The 15,574-nt window shown below is 36.0% G+C and overlaps 1 protein-coding gene across 1 annotated transcript in view; it reads right to left on the reverse strand.

Annotated features, from left to right (window-relative positions):
* Positions 1 to 4,889: 4,889 nt before the first annotated feature.
* Positions 4,890 to 15,574, reverse strand: part of SEZ6L (seizure related 6 homolog like) — a 3,056,071-nt gene continuing 3,045,386 nt past the window's right edge. Inside the window, exon 17 of the mRNA XM_044068481.1 lies at positions 4,890 to 9,048. Within this exon, the coding sequence (XP_043924416.1) occupies positions 9,019 to 9,048 (30 nt within the window). The 3' untranslated portion in view covers positions 4,890 to 9,018. The remainder of the gene's footprint in view (positions 9,049 to 15,574) is intronic.

The raw sequence follows: 15,574 nt of genomic DNA on the forward strand, positions 1-15,574 counted from the left end.
CAACTTCGTAAGTGAAAGTTGTCTGGAGTAGTCGTATTGTAGAAAAAAGCGAAAAACTCATACTTCTCAACTGTCCATATTTTTGCCTGATATTTATGGTCTATTCTTCATAAAAGCTGGGGTTTTATGGCAAATCATTGAGGACTGAAGTCACTAAATAATGATACACATTTGAATTTTAGACGTTATATCCTTCAGAAAATACATGTTAACATAAAATCTGTTATTCTGGCAGCTTTCTAAGTTTATAAGAGCAATATTTAAAATCTGTTGCTGTTTCCAGGCATTTGACCCCCTATTATTTTAGACATTGACCAGATTTTCTTGTGCTAAGAGACTGAAATGTATGAAAATACTGGATGTAACATTGGCAAAGGTGGGAAGGGTAACTGCTGCGGATGTGAGGTGGACAGCATGTTTATAGAATTATAACATCATATGCATATATAACTAGCAAGGAAAAAGAGCATCTGGTTTAAATATTTGACTATGTGGTGGTTAACATGAACATTTTAATTGTAGGGGGCTTTAACTGTGATTAAAGGGGGAGATGTAAAAAGAAAGGAAAACATGCTAAAAAATACAGGAAGTGATAGAATGTGGTTGGTTAGCTACGTGGAACAAAATTCAACGGACTTACAAAATGATTCTACCGCCATTCTACAGATGGCAGGAAGAGATGTAATATGGAATAATGACATTATTCTCAATTTGGAGTGGGTGTTATGCCAGGCTGATGAGTGGAGTAAGCAGAAGTTCTCTATGTGGGCAGAAATCGGAGTTCTAGAAAGGGAAAATGAAAAACAATGTTTGCTATTATTTTTAAAAGACAAAATGTAAAATAACAAAAATACAATTTTCTATTTTCTGTGTGTTTTGTTTGTTTGCTATTTTTTTCACTGGGGATGCTGAAGCCTAACCGCTAGTACCATGAGGAATTTTTTTTTTCTGCCATTCCCAAATTAGTAGAATTTTTCTCTTTCATACCCGTAGCCAGGGGGATGCTTGCCTCCTGGTGTTGCAAGCATGACATTATACACAAGTCTGAACGTGTGCACCAAGCTCCTGCACTCTCTTGACTCAACTTGCTGAATAAATTCAACATGTAAAGTCAGAAACAAAGTACAGCTATATTATAAAAGAATGAATCATGTGCTTGCTTAGTTCACAGGAAAATCCTTAAGTAGCTGCAGGTTGGACACATTGACCAGTCATGGGGTATGGTGGCAGGGGAGAAATACTCACTGAAGAAAGTTTCCTCATAGATCAACTGATATTATGAGTACGTGTCTATCATATCTAAGTTGTGAAGCCTTCTGAAGCATGTTAACTGTTGTGAAAAATTCTAAGCAATGAGTACTAAACATCATAGGAAATTGGAATTGGAGGAAAACCTAAAGGCAAGATCTCAGAAGTTTTGATTCTGAAACACTGAGAATCCAAACTAGGCCTAGCTCCTGGAGTCATGGTCCAAGCAATAATACTTTGCAAAAAAAAATGTAAATAAATGACTAAGTGACAGCAGCACACATATCTACAACAGGGATATTTGTGAAGCAATCTCTGGGAGCAACAACGGGTCTCATGGAGTGGCACCTGAAGGTGCTCTGGAAGTTCAGGTCATGATGACCTGGAATGAGTCTGTAGTTTGTGAACTGGAAACACCACTGTTTGTCACCACATTTGCAGTATGTAGCCATCCTTCAGTAATCTGTTAAAAATACTGTAATGGCCTAGCAGTATTACTTTTTATTTTGTATAGGAAAACTCTTGGAAGATTATTATTATGCTTCCCTGTGTATCTTTGATGCAGTTAATCTCAGAAATCACTTGCTTACTCATGTTAGAGTGGAACAAGTGGGTGTGCAAAACGACTGTGCACTGTTCTGGAGAGTTTCTCCCTTCCTCAATTATAGAAAATGGTGGAGTTAGTATATATAAGTTTGGATGTGGTGTCACCCCATAAAGACAAGTATATATTGGTTGCTCCTGTCCAAAAAAAAAAAAAAAATATATATATATATATATATATATATATATATATATATTGGTCTACTTCACATGATCGAATGTTCAAATGTTCGAATTCCATATGGCCGAGACCATATGATCGAATATTTGAATGTTCGAAAATGTGCAGTAGACCTGCAAAACACAAACAACAAAAAATAAACTGTGTATAGCAGGGGGGCTGCACCATCCACACCCCCTGCAACTTAAATATACCAACTCTGAGATTGCACTACAGTGAAGACAAGAGAAATCTCCCGGTCCACGCTGTATGCCGATCCCCGTTCAGAATTTCGAAGTTTTAAAACTTTGAACATATGGTCTTCGATCATATGGGTTTCGAAGTTTTAGGATTCGAAATTCTGAAGGGGACCCATACATATATATGAATATATAGATAGATAGATATAGATTATATATATATATATATACATATATATATATATATATATATATATATATATATATATATATATATATATATATATATATATATATATATAGGTTGTAGATATAGATAGATAGATATATTTTGAGCTGTTCTGTCACTTTGCACATAACATGCATTGCAGCTTCTAAGGATTTGTGACCAAGGAAGTGCAACTCAAGTAATTGGGTTTTGCTATACCTTAACAGAAGTGGCTCATAAAGTTAGTGAAACTGAATTTATTGAAGGCTGTTCATATATAATTTTGTTAATAGCTGATCCCTGAGTTCTAGCTCTAGTTCACTTCCTTTTTTTGTCTCAGTCCCTCTCACTGATCATCAAAGCTATCCCTCTTGGTCAGCCAATAATCTTGTTCATTTCTTGAGAAGATAGTATTATGGCCTACTGAGGTAAGAGTCTAATGAACTGCGAATGGAAGCAATTATTAATGCATTAGAGGAAATTAGATTTTTATTTTAAGCCCTATGAGCCCCATGTGCAAGGAGTTAGATGTGCAATTGATGTTTTAATATATTTTTGTACCCTAACAAGAGAAAATTAGTTGCTTCTGTCCCACTTGTAGACAGCACTCTCCTGTGCAATCTGTAGATTTCACTGAGGATTCAGGCACTAAAAGCATGTTTGGTGCATGGTCCCCACCTCTCCCACCAAAGAGAGGTGAGGAAGTGCCTGAACCCCCAATCAGACTTTAATGAGCAGGTGCCTGAACCCCTAATCAGACTTTAACGAGCAGGTGCCTGAACCCCTAATCAGACTTTATTTGCATGTGTCATACTCATGCCTGTGTTCCAAAGGACCTATTTTTGTGGTACAGTGATGAAGCCATTTGAGATTTGCTAATGCATGCATCTCACTTAGCATGTGGGTGCTTCCAGTGCTGGTTAGCTATATATCATGCAGGGTGAAGCATCTAAGATTGTTAACTCATACAGTAGCAATGCCCAGCTAATAATTTTCACTTTTAATACTACAGACTCTTTAAATGAGGTATCACTTCACATATTTTAACCCAATCCACACAGTTCACTATTACTTTTCTGTTGCAAATTCTGGTAAGATGGTATCCTTTGTGCATCTTGTGGAATTACACCTCCTAAGGATAGTGACAGAAATTCACCAGTTTACCTTGCTGCCAGCTTTCTGGATAATATACTTTTTCTCTCTGCTGCATTGTTCATCCCTAGCTGCATGATATATTGGGTCAGAACCCTCCTCAGAAACATTCTGCTCTTTATTACTACTGAATATCTGGAAAGAGGAATTCAAATTCTGAGACAGCACACAGAATTTCTTTGAATGACCTAATGCATATGTTCATAATACTGGAAAGGGCATTCCTGAGCTCATAAGAGTGATGTCACAAACATTTCCTAGATAGAAGAACTTGAAAGCAAAGAAATACTCAAAGTGAACCCAGATTTGTAAGCATAGCAGTGACTTATGATATTACTGAGTAAGATAGATAACAGTCACGTAAATCTGTTTTAAATTGCATTAACGTTATTTGAAATATTATATGCTTCGTACTATAATCAAAACGGCTTTCATTTTACCCTTTTTAAGTTTATATTTCTGAAGGTAATGGCTGTAGAACTTGTCGCTGTGTTGTTCCTGCTAAATTTGGGATATTAAACACCAACAATGAAACATGGGAGAAAGATTAATTGTAATATCATATTTTGAGTAATGTCCAGATGATGCTGAAAATATCTGCTGTGGTTAATAATCAAGGATAATAGTCGTCTTCAGCTTGTTTATCATGTTCTCATTGTTAATTTTTCTGAGTTACCACATTACAAAGAATGGGCTCGAGAAACTTTTCACAATTAACATGTGCAGGTTAAAACAGTGACCACATGGACCTAACTTCACAGGATAGCAAAATGTACAAACGTGGACTAATCAAAAAGATACCTGTCACCCTAGCATTTTGTCAGAGTACACAGAAATGTCTAACACTGATGATCTTAGAATAAGAAAAAACAAAAGCATGTTTGTAAACTCAGGGAGAATGAAGAAGTTTTAGGCTGAATAAACAGTGCAAATAACAGCATTATGAACCTGATACTGAAAACAGACATTATAATCTCATACCTTTTATCTCATAATGGTATCTTTCTTTGCCGACCAGGAAGAGGGAGAAGTTACACTCAAAAAATGAGGGAAGGAGCAAAAGGAAGCACACTTTACAAGGGGGAGCCCTTTATCACCTTTGCATTATTGTAAATTTCATCAAATTATTTTTAAATATACAGGAGGAATAACTCCATTACATCATTACACATGCATATTTCTGATACTTCAAAGCTGTAAACATACTGTCACTTGAATGCTTTGTGTTTTGTTTGTAATACCAGTTGTGTGCATGTGGTTCTCTGAGATGCCACATATCAACCAACAATGAAAAGATTGCCAGGTAATGGACACCAAAAAGGAATTAAAAAATGTTTTATTGTTATGTAGTAACAATTGTGACATAAGATATCCATTCATTTTATTAATTATTTTTATTTACTTATTTACAAATTTTGGGCAGAAAAGAACATGGAACAAATGCTTATCGTTTTGTGCAGCTTTGAGAGTTCAGCACATGGGAATAAAGGGTAATATTAACACATCATTACGTACAGAGTACAAATACAATATGAAAAATATATCAGAATCACTAATACACAGTATAGGTGCAAATATACATGAAAACAATATTGGTTTATTAGAAGATAAGAAGAATTCAGCTCAAAAACATGTTTCTTTATCAGCAGGTGTATCATTTAACTCAACCTTGTTCTGGTTGCTATTAGAACCCTTGCCGAAAAAATAACAGTATTTTGCCTTTTAACATAATAGGTAGCAAGCTGTCACATGCAAAAATATCTTTTCACTGAATGCGGTATTTTGTTATTCTTTTGTCCCTGTATTCAAACTTGTAGTAAGGTTAGTTAGTACCCAGTGAAATGCCCCCATTTGGTACCGCTTCCCAATTTGAAGGGACCAAAAAACAAAAGTCCTCTCAAAGGTGAGGCAAACATGTAACAGCTGTTAGCTGTGTCACTACCTTTGTTGTAATAGCTCATCTCTGCAGAATATCAAATAAAAAATAAATAAATAAAAAACAAAAATTCTGCAGGTCAAACAAAGCTATCTACATAATAGCTCTTTGCTACACTGTGACAAACACCTTTGCTAGACTGTAACATTGTGGCAAGAAGTTACACTAGCTCCTTGCTGCAATTCCTTACACAGAAACATTGACTGGTAGTCATTTAAGCAGCTGCAATTATGGCTGCATAAATGATTGCTGATATTGCTTGGAAGGACTAATTAACACCTGTTTGTGCTGATCATTCCCTGTAAAAGGGTGAATGCAGGGCATCTGCCCCTTTCACCAATTCTTTGCTATAGTTTTGCTTGCAACAAATGTAATAGTGTATATGCTGGCCTAGTAACACAGAGGTAGGCTCTCTGTTAGGAATACTAGTGAACTGGGTTTGGAAATGGCTCTGGAAGGGCCACTGGTGATTGATAAAGTTTAGCTGCAGGGGGATGAGTGGTCTGTGGTGCTAGGGGCTTGATAGTGGTAATGCTAGTTAAATTTGGAGGGTGGCAGTGAGATTATTAACATTTGTATGTCTTGTGCATATTATGATAACTGATATATGGGGCCTCACTGCTTACCTCCTAAGATGATAGTCTACAGCTATCACATATACTCTATAACCTAAGATTTAGGCCATTGGCTAGGAGTTCTTGTGTCTCAAACAGTCAGTGGAGGGCATCAGAACAGGTATGATGGGGTTGTATATGTTACACTGGGTAGTGTTGGCTTCATGAAGGTGGTCTGTTGGACCTTATGGCTTTTCTAGTGTCAGAGACTGCAATAAAAAATAGTCTGCATGCAGCTTCCCAAAAACCTTACAGATACGACCTACCACTAGTGCATCTGCTGGTGAAGTTTTTTTTTTAATAGATTGCTAATCTCTGTTACATGTACCATTTGTCTAAGGTAACGCTCAGGTTTAGGACATTTGATTTTATAATCCCTAAGTCTTTTCATATATTTTCTGTGGTACAAATGTTATTAACATTAGATTTATCTTATTATTTATTTATCTATCTGGCATATGGATGAAAAGAGAAGCTCAGTCAACCCATTCTTCAGTGTTTCTATCTAGTCTGGTATCCTAAATAGTGAATTCTATTACTGCATTCTAATTTAAGCATCAAAATTACTAAAACAATCATAATGTGAAACTATATTTGTGTTTACTGTACCAATCATTAACCAGCTAGTATAAAGCATATGAATCTTAGCTGTGCCTCATCTATTCATCAATTGCCAGGTCTCATAAAATACCATGTTAGTGTACACCCTGAAGCTAACCGTGTCATATATGCAGTCAGAAATGTATCCACTAACCTTGTTTTAAATCCATTCATCATCATCATCATCATCATCATCTTCTTCTTTCTAACATGATGACTATTCCTTCCTATTACTGCTTGTAGGCCTGTTGCAACAAGAACTGAGAATAAAATAAAGTTATAAAGGGGTGGCAAAAGTGTGAAATCAAGTGGAGGAGGAATGGGCACTATTAAAGCAATAATCAGAGAGCTAAATAATTTGTGAAATTATACCAGTGGCACAGTAGGGCAGAACAGAAAAGTACTAGTTGTATGATTATGGTAACAGATACAAACAGCAGTAGCCATTGTACTGTCATAGCATAGAATAATACTGTATCTATTTGTCTTCTATAGCAAAGTGAAGTGAGGCTGTTAGTTACTTTGCTCCCACTGGTCTTCTTCACTGGTGAAAGTGCAAAATTTTGACTAACTAGAAGTTAACATTTGGCATCTTCTTTACATGTAAATATTGCTTATATGGTGTACTGTATAATTAAATCTGTTTGACTGTTTTTCTTGTAGCTGAATATAATATGTCATTTAATCTGCAATTGCTACTGCTTCTTACACTTCTCAAACAAAACATTATATTGCACATAGGTATGTACCCTTCTTTTCCTTGTACCCATGGAATGAGGTGCCCTAATTTTAGTCAGGCCCTTCTGGCAAAACTTTTGAAGGTGTATACAAATAAATTAAGAAACAAAATCAATGCTTATTACACATCCCATTCAGTTCTATCAACTCTGTGACAGTTACCCTTCACAACTGTTGTGCCCTGGTCTGTTTGAAATGTCAGTTCTTGGACATTTCATGACATTTTTCTCTAAAGAAAGATACATTGTTTTATTCTCTGAATGACAATGTTCAATTTCTGACAAAATAGTATCTTATATGATTTTTTTACAATAACATAAGCAAAAACATAGTTATGGTAAATAAACTGCTGCTTTTATAACAGTGTTTAGTGATAAAATTATGTGGATATTTTTAAATATTATTTTGATACATTTCAAATTCTGCACCTTTAATTACTGGTCCAAATCATTAATATGGCATCTTTTCACAACTTGGAAAGACAGACATGAAGGAAGGAAGGCATTAAAAAGAAAGATCAGTTTAAGTTCTTTTGTTGTCTACGCAGGAAGATAATCATGGAATATTATTGTTAGTTGCCACATGAGCATTGACATTTTCATCACCTTGTTGTTTAATATTACCAAAGACAAATGTGTCAGATGACTATTCTACATTAATGAATAAAAAAATGGGAGGTAAAATTCTGTCATATTCAAGTTTTGGTAGTCCCTTATGGATGTATTTGCAAAATATATTACAACAATTTGAGTTTTAGTATAAAAATGCTGCGTTTTAGCTGCTTTACCCATTTTGGCACATTGCATCACACCTGACTGCAAAGACAATCCCTTTTTGAAAGTATTAGCTACAGGGAAAAAGGTCTGATGTTGCCAAAGTAGCATTATTCTTTTGAGAGAAATTATAGAAGTTTTAAAATAAAGCATAACACTGAATAAAACCAATTCTGCTGAGCCCAAATAAGGTATGAAATTACAATTTGTTAGAAACAATTGCCTGCAAAAAAAGTCATCTTCATTAGCAGTCTGCATTGCAATGGCTCAGCTGCGTACTTTTGATACTCCCACCATCTGTACAATGAGCGTGGATGACAGCGCTTTTATAATAGGCACAAAGGATCAATCAAACCAACACAGCTTGGAGATTACATTCCTTTCTCATTAGACATCCCTACAGACCAAGCTGAATCTCGAACTGTGCTGCCATGTATGAGTCTGCACATTTATTTACTTCATCAAAGAAAGCTGTAGGCTGTATGGATTGATTAATCCTTTCTCCAGCTATACATGGAGATCTGGGATAAGATTCTGTCTTAAAAAAAAAACTTATGCAGAACCTTGCCTTTTCAGAAATATTATTAGTGCATTTTATCTGCATCTTGCTGTTGCTTTTCTGTAGAAGAAATGCTGAAGTAAGAGTCTGAATCTAGTTTAAAGGAAAATACTTTAAAGGAAAATCCATATGGATAAGTTTAATGAAGCTTCTTAGTCTGAGGTTGTGAACAAAGGAGGCTTTCTGCAAAAGTGCAGCATCCACATCTTGGTCAGCAGTTTTTGTCTTTATATTGAAACTTCGTACTCTCTTGTGTCCTGTAACGAAAGCATACAGTTAAGGTAACAGATCTAGAAAGACATTGCTTTAGTTGCATTGCAGCAGAATTATGTAACATTGAGATTCTTTTATTTGATTCATTCGTTATGTTTCATATACTGATTGAATACTAATTTTAGAAAACTTGTCCGTGAATGGACATCTGAACAAGTTGTACAATGTATAATGAGCATCAAAGAAACCAAGCCCAAAATACCATGCAAAAGGTCATTCTGTGCAACACAATAATTCAGTAATGTAGTAGAAACTTGAATTTAGTGAAACAAGTTCAGTTCAAACAGGACAGAAGCGTGAGCTGCATCTCACATGCTGACAATCATGTATTTAGATGTGCCAACTGGGAAACTGCCCAAGACAAATTTGAAGACATTTTGGGAGGAAATACAGAATGTAATTGGTGAACCAGTGGCATATGAAGATGAGTGGACATTTACTTATATATCTGCATTGCTTCCAGGTTATCTTGTAGTGACGATAGTAGAGTATTGGAGTTGACTGGACAGGTAGACTGAGCTAAAAGAGCTTTCTCCAGCTATGACCCAAGACAAAGATGCATACATACAAACAAAAGATAAAAGTGTGTATAGTTTTATACAATCTATTCAATGTTCATGCAATTTCCATGATGCTTTGACTACCTGTCAGCATCAGATATTTGTAGCACACAGTTGAAAGTGCAGACAGACTTGAAAATTGCCATCTCTCATGTTAGAGATAGTGTTTTAGACTGAGATTGCTACAATCAGAGAGTTCACATTTCCTAAGATGCAGTGACCTTGGATTAGAATAATTTAGTGTGGGGGTACAGTGTGTACACTCCTTTTAATGGAGTGGTATATGGGTCTGGGTTTTGTCCTCTCAACAAAACAGTGCTTTGTTTCATTTGTTTAATTTGCTGATAAACAGGGTGGTGGTAATCAATGTTTTGGTCAGCATCTATGTATTCAATATCTACCCACAGTACACTTGGCAAGGAGATACAGTATAGAAAGGAGCAGTATGTAGAACTATAAAGTGACTGCTGCATAAGGAGAAACTATAAATATTTATACAAGATTCCTCAGTGACTGCAGTAAATTAGATTTCTGATGTAGCAGCGGTGCCTCTCTTTGGGCTACTGACAATCAGTGTTCAGCAATGGACCTAGGTGCCTCAGCTGACTGTCCAGTGTATGAAGGACTGAATGACCAGTCACTTGCTATTCTACTTAGGCAGGCAGGGAAGGAGTCTCTCCTGCTCACTGGCCTGTTAGAAGAGGCCAGAGGATGATCCCATGCAGAAATGTAGCCATTATATTATTCCACGTCATGTGTTTATTTTCTCCATCCAGACTTACAGTACCAGACAGGGGTTGGGGTGGTGAGGTAAAATCATATTGCCAACATTTTAGGGCACCAAAGTGAAGGAGATAATGGTGGCATGAAAACAAGGTAAGGGGTAATGGGGGTAGACAGCTCATCCAGGAAAAAAAAAGAATGCAGATAATACTACACAGAGAAAGTACTAAAATCATTTGGATTATATATTACAAAATATAAAACACATATTTACAAAAATGTACAGACACACAGGGTATTCATGTCAAGTTGGATAAGTATGCAATCCACTTCATGGCAGACTAGGCCAAACATAAGATTTATGTTAACCTAAGTATAATGTAGTCACTTGACAACTTCAGTATTATAAACATCATGGGCAGGGGAGGGATTGTTCTGGGGACCTGAGGCCTAGCACTTAAAATGAGAAAAAAAAAACTTGTATGCATGCCTACGTGTTAGGTGGGGGAAACTCATCAGCAGGATAGGAACAGCATGATCCATGAATGAAATATGCAACCTTACAATCTTATGGGGTCTGTTTTGGAAGATATGGTTCTAGGTGAATCCTCTGCAGATCAGAGTGTGTGATATACCTTTAAGAAGCTTTCCAGTCAGCAGGCACGTGCATATAAGTACTGAGCATGTGCAAGCAAGAGTACCATTTGGTAGTGAGCAGCTGAGGTGTAAGCATGCATGTGTGTAGTAGTCAGTCAGTTAGTTAGTTAGTTCATTTAAGTTTAATGTTCCTGCTATCCACTGTTTTATTAACATTTTTGGTTGTTTTGGAAAAATATATGACTGTAGCTATGATTTAGTTCTGAGTTCAGTGTTAAGGCACAGCATTTTCCATTTGTGTGTGTATTTTTGTGTATTTATATATATATATATATATATATATATATATATATATATATATATATATATATATATATATACACCTCTTAATTACTTTGTATATAGACTAATACAAGGAGTGTTTCAGATGTGATGGCTGAAAATTCAGTTTTCAAAATCCATATGTCTCTCTCTCTCTCTCATTTTGTTTGCTCTCATGCACGCTTGCACAGATCATGGAGAAACCAAGTTTGCTGTTAAGACGGATACTGAGAACAGTTCCATCATTTACCATAGTGATGTGATGTCAACCACATCTAAAGATTAGATGTGAGGAGGGTTATTGTACACCATTTGAATAACTGTACGTTTTATGTTAAAGCTGAATTTATTTTAAAATGTCTTTAGAATAAATATTGTCAATGTGTTCTGGACTTACTGATAGGGAAGGTATTAATTGAAGAAGAAATCATCAGACCATCTGGACAAGCATAACAAGATTTTGATTAACAGAACTATCATGCAAGAAAATATTGCAATTTTTGATGTTCAGTTTTAATCTCTAAAGAATTCCTATATTAGTAGATGTTCAGTAAGGTAACCAGCCTTGGAATTCACAGTTATTGTTCTATAAAAAATCAGTTCTTAAGCGAGTAGGGTAAAATAATAATTACTAGCCTACCAGCATATGTATATCAATTAGTAAATCTAAATCCACATAATCAAATGCTTTACTGAAGTTGAGGTATAGTATGTACACATCCAACACAACATTTTTTTTTATTTAATTTTATGTTTGTTAATCAGGGTAATGGACTATTTTGATGGATCCATATCATCCAGTGAACAAGGCAAAGAATTTGACAAAAATGCTATAGAAATTTCAAAAACATCATACTCTAGAAATATAACAAAACACAGAATTAAGTATATGCAAAGAGACAATGAGGTACGCAGTTATATGAATATTATTTCACTGTATTGCCAAAGCCACAAGACTCATGAGAGGTAGACAAAATGGATAAGGATAAGTAGAGTTCACATTTCTGTAAAATGCAAGAAGAATGCAAAAAGATCCAGGAGAGGGATTTGATAATAAGAGAATTGTTAAAGCATGTACAGATTTGTCTTTCATGGGAAAACATGGAATAGTTCAGAACTTAAAGACATCCTTGGAATTTCTGACAAAACAGGGCAGTGTCCAAGATTTTGGACACAGAATAAATCAAGGGCATGGTCATGGCTTTAGGTTGTTGTGAGGCCTATAGGGAAGTGATACTTCAGTGAAGTGAGATCACAGAAGAGTGTATGGGAAGGCATATGTCCTCCTTGGCCTGTGTGCCACTGATCCAGTCTTAACAGTACGAATAGATAGGAACAAAGGGCGAGTTTTGTAGATTCCTTGATTGGGAGCGGTTTCATTTTAAGAAGGGATGTGATAATCATGTTCTCTTTTAGGTGCTAAAAGAATAAACTTGCAGATTCTGTCATAAAAAATCAGTAGATCAAGTAACTTTTTACAGGAATCACTGCCTACCAAGGGAAGACTGTATTTGAGTTGGGCCATCCAAATAGCTTTCCTGTGAAAGATCAGTCTTCAGGAGTGATGAATCTAGCACATTTTCAACACCAGAAAAGCATTTTTTTTTAATTTTAGCTTTAAGATGACTAAGGTGTGAAGCCATACTATGAAAAGGATTAAGTCAGAGTCCCAGGTACTTGAATGCTTAACACATTCAATTTTTACCCCAGTAGAATTAATTAAATTCCACTTAGAGAAAGTCTAAGCCTCACAGAGGTCTCCAAAAAGCATTATTTTTGTCCTGTCTTACTTTAGATTCATAAATTCATAGATATTACAAGGCACCGAGTCTTGTGACCATTCATAACTTGTCAATATGTACCTTCAGACAGCACTTCCTTTCTCCAGTGTGTTTTTACCACTGGATTCCAAAGTAAATGTGTGGATATCTACTCAGTGATCCAGTTTATATGTAAAACATGCAGGGAAATTTTATTCTAGGCATTTAGGAGGTGTTGTGTTAGAAACTTGTCCCTCCATCATGTTTTAGTTATCTGCTAGTGATGATTTAGGTCCCTGGTTCTAGTATTGGTGGAGATATTAGAATTGCAGAGAAACAAGAGTTCCAGGACAGTTGGATCTCTAATGGTATGGTAAGTAAGACAGAGATCTTCCATCAAAAGCCTCTAAGATTCTGAACAAAGGCATAGGGTTTTCAACCTCTCTTGGTAGTTCAGGGGCTATAGGCCTGTCATCTTTTTTGGTGTCTTTCTAATTACTTGATATGTTTACTGAGATACATCCCAGATTGGGCATTATACTAGATAATCAGTCTGATCATTGCTGAGTATAAGGGAGTGATTACTTTTTAGACTTTGATGATATTCCTTTAGCAATCAGCTGTACTAAGTAAAATGATTTCTGGACAAGCATTGTTATATGATGGTCAAAAGAGAGGGTTAGTAACCCAAATTCCTAGGTCTCTGGCATCATTTTCATTTTGTAGTGGTGTGTTGTCTATACAATATAATGAAGGAAGGGGTTGTGTACCAAAAGTGATATTACACTTTTTAGAATTTAGTTTGAACCCATTTTTAATACACCAAAAGTTTACTAGGGAGAGTTCATCTTGGAGGATTTGAGTGTTTGAGGATGACTTAACAATAACTCCTTATTTGCAGTTGCCTGCAAATTTTGTTTAGCTAGCAGCCTCAACTCTCTGCTTGGAAATAAGAAAAGTAAATACTAAAATGGAGAAGTCCTAGCACTATGCCCTGATTGATCCACTGGTCATCTTTATGCTTTTTGATGAGACACCTCTGACATGAACTGTATGGGTTGCATCTTTCAACCAGTTATCTATCTTATCACATATGGGTTTCTTTTTAAAGCATTTAATGTTTAACTTTTGTATGGTGCCAGCACAGGAAATAGTAGCAAAGGCCTTAGACAGATCAAGATATACTATAAGGTAGCCGAAGGTCTTCTATGAACTAAGCCAACACGGATAGGGAGAAAGGAGATTCTGCCAATAGGGATGACTGCAATTAGGGATACAGACAATAGGCAAGAGGGACGGGAATGTATTGGAGAAAACTGGCAAAGGAACCAAGATACTGGGAGTAAATGACTAGAGAGGAAAAGGTAATAGAATGGGAAGATGCCACAAACTTATTTGGACTGCAGGTTAAAGAGTGCCTTCCATATCAATGATTGATATCAGAGTATAGGCAAAGAGAAGGAAATGGGGTGGGGGTTCCTAAATGAAAGACCAGCACTGGTACAGTTTTTAGTAGAATCTAGAACAGAAGTGGCCATTAAGAAAAGAATAATTAGTAGAGCAAATAAAATATTGCATGATAACTATAAGAATCAATCAGAAGTAGTTAGAAAGGATTGGAAAGAGAGATTAGGTAAGCAATTCACAAAAAAAAAAAAAAAACAATGGGAGGATATATGTATGTCTCCCAAATATGCAACAAAATCTAGAAGATTTCAGATCTTTGCCTGAAAATGCTTACACAGGTGTTTTTATACCCCACGCAGACTTCAAAGAATTTTTCTTCAGGTAGACAGCAAATGTTGAAGGTGTGATTGAGCAGAAAGCGGTAACTGGAAACATTTTCTGGGAGTGTAATGAGTTGGTAGACTTTAGAGACTTCAGAGGTCAACCCATGCTCATCGCCTCCTTTAGAAAACCCAACAGTGCTCTTCAGTTTTTTTGTAATGGTTTTGATATTATTCTTCAGAAGATTGGTTTTGCATCTACAAAATAATTTAAGGAGGTTTTTTATTTTCCTGTATTTATAGCAGTGGACCATTAGGATTGGTTGTTTATGCTCAAGCAGTTTTAGGAGGCTGGCCAAATCAGTTTGCTACAACTCTGTGATATTTTAATGAGAGGGGTGATGATGTGTAAATGACCAGATCATGAACATAAAATACAGGGTTCAGAGATGAAAGGTTTGAGCCTATAGACTTAACAAATACTGAAAACAGAAGAGGGCCAAGAATGAACCCTAAGTTGCTCAAGAGGCAATTGGAGACTCTGGTAGAAAGAGTGGAATCAATTTTAAAGTGAAAAGATGAATGGTAAAATAAGAGCATAAGAGTCAAACCCCACAGCCTTCATATGAGCCAAATGAATTTTATGATTAATTGCATTGACGGTTTTGGGGAGAGCAATAAACAAGGAACCTAGTTAAAAGGTCTTCCTCTATGCGAAACAGAATAGCATTTGACTGAGTAAAGAAACCTTATACTGTGGGTGTGCTTCTTCTCACAGTAAAGCCATGTTGACATCTTGAGAGTACAACATATTCAAGATAA

Source organism: Protopterus annectens, chromosome 4.part0 (genome assembly GCF_019279795.1).
Source record: "Protopterus annectens isolate FY-2018-M chromosome 4.part0, PAN1.0, whole genome shotgun sequence".
NCBI lineage: Eukaryota > Metazoa > Chordata > Ceratodontiformes > Protopteridae > Protopterus > Protopterus annectens.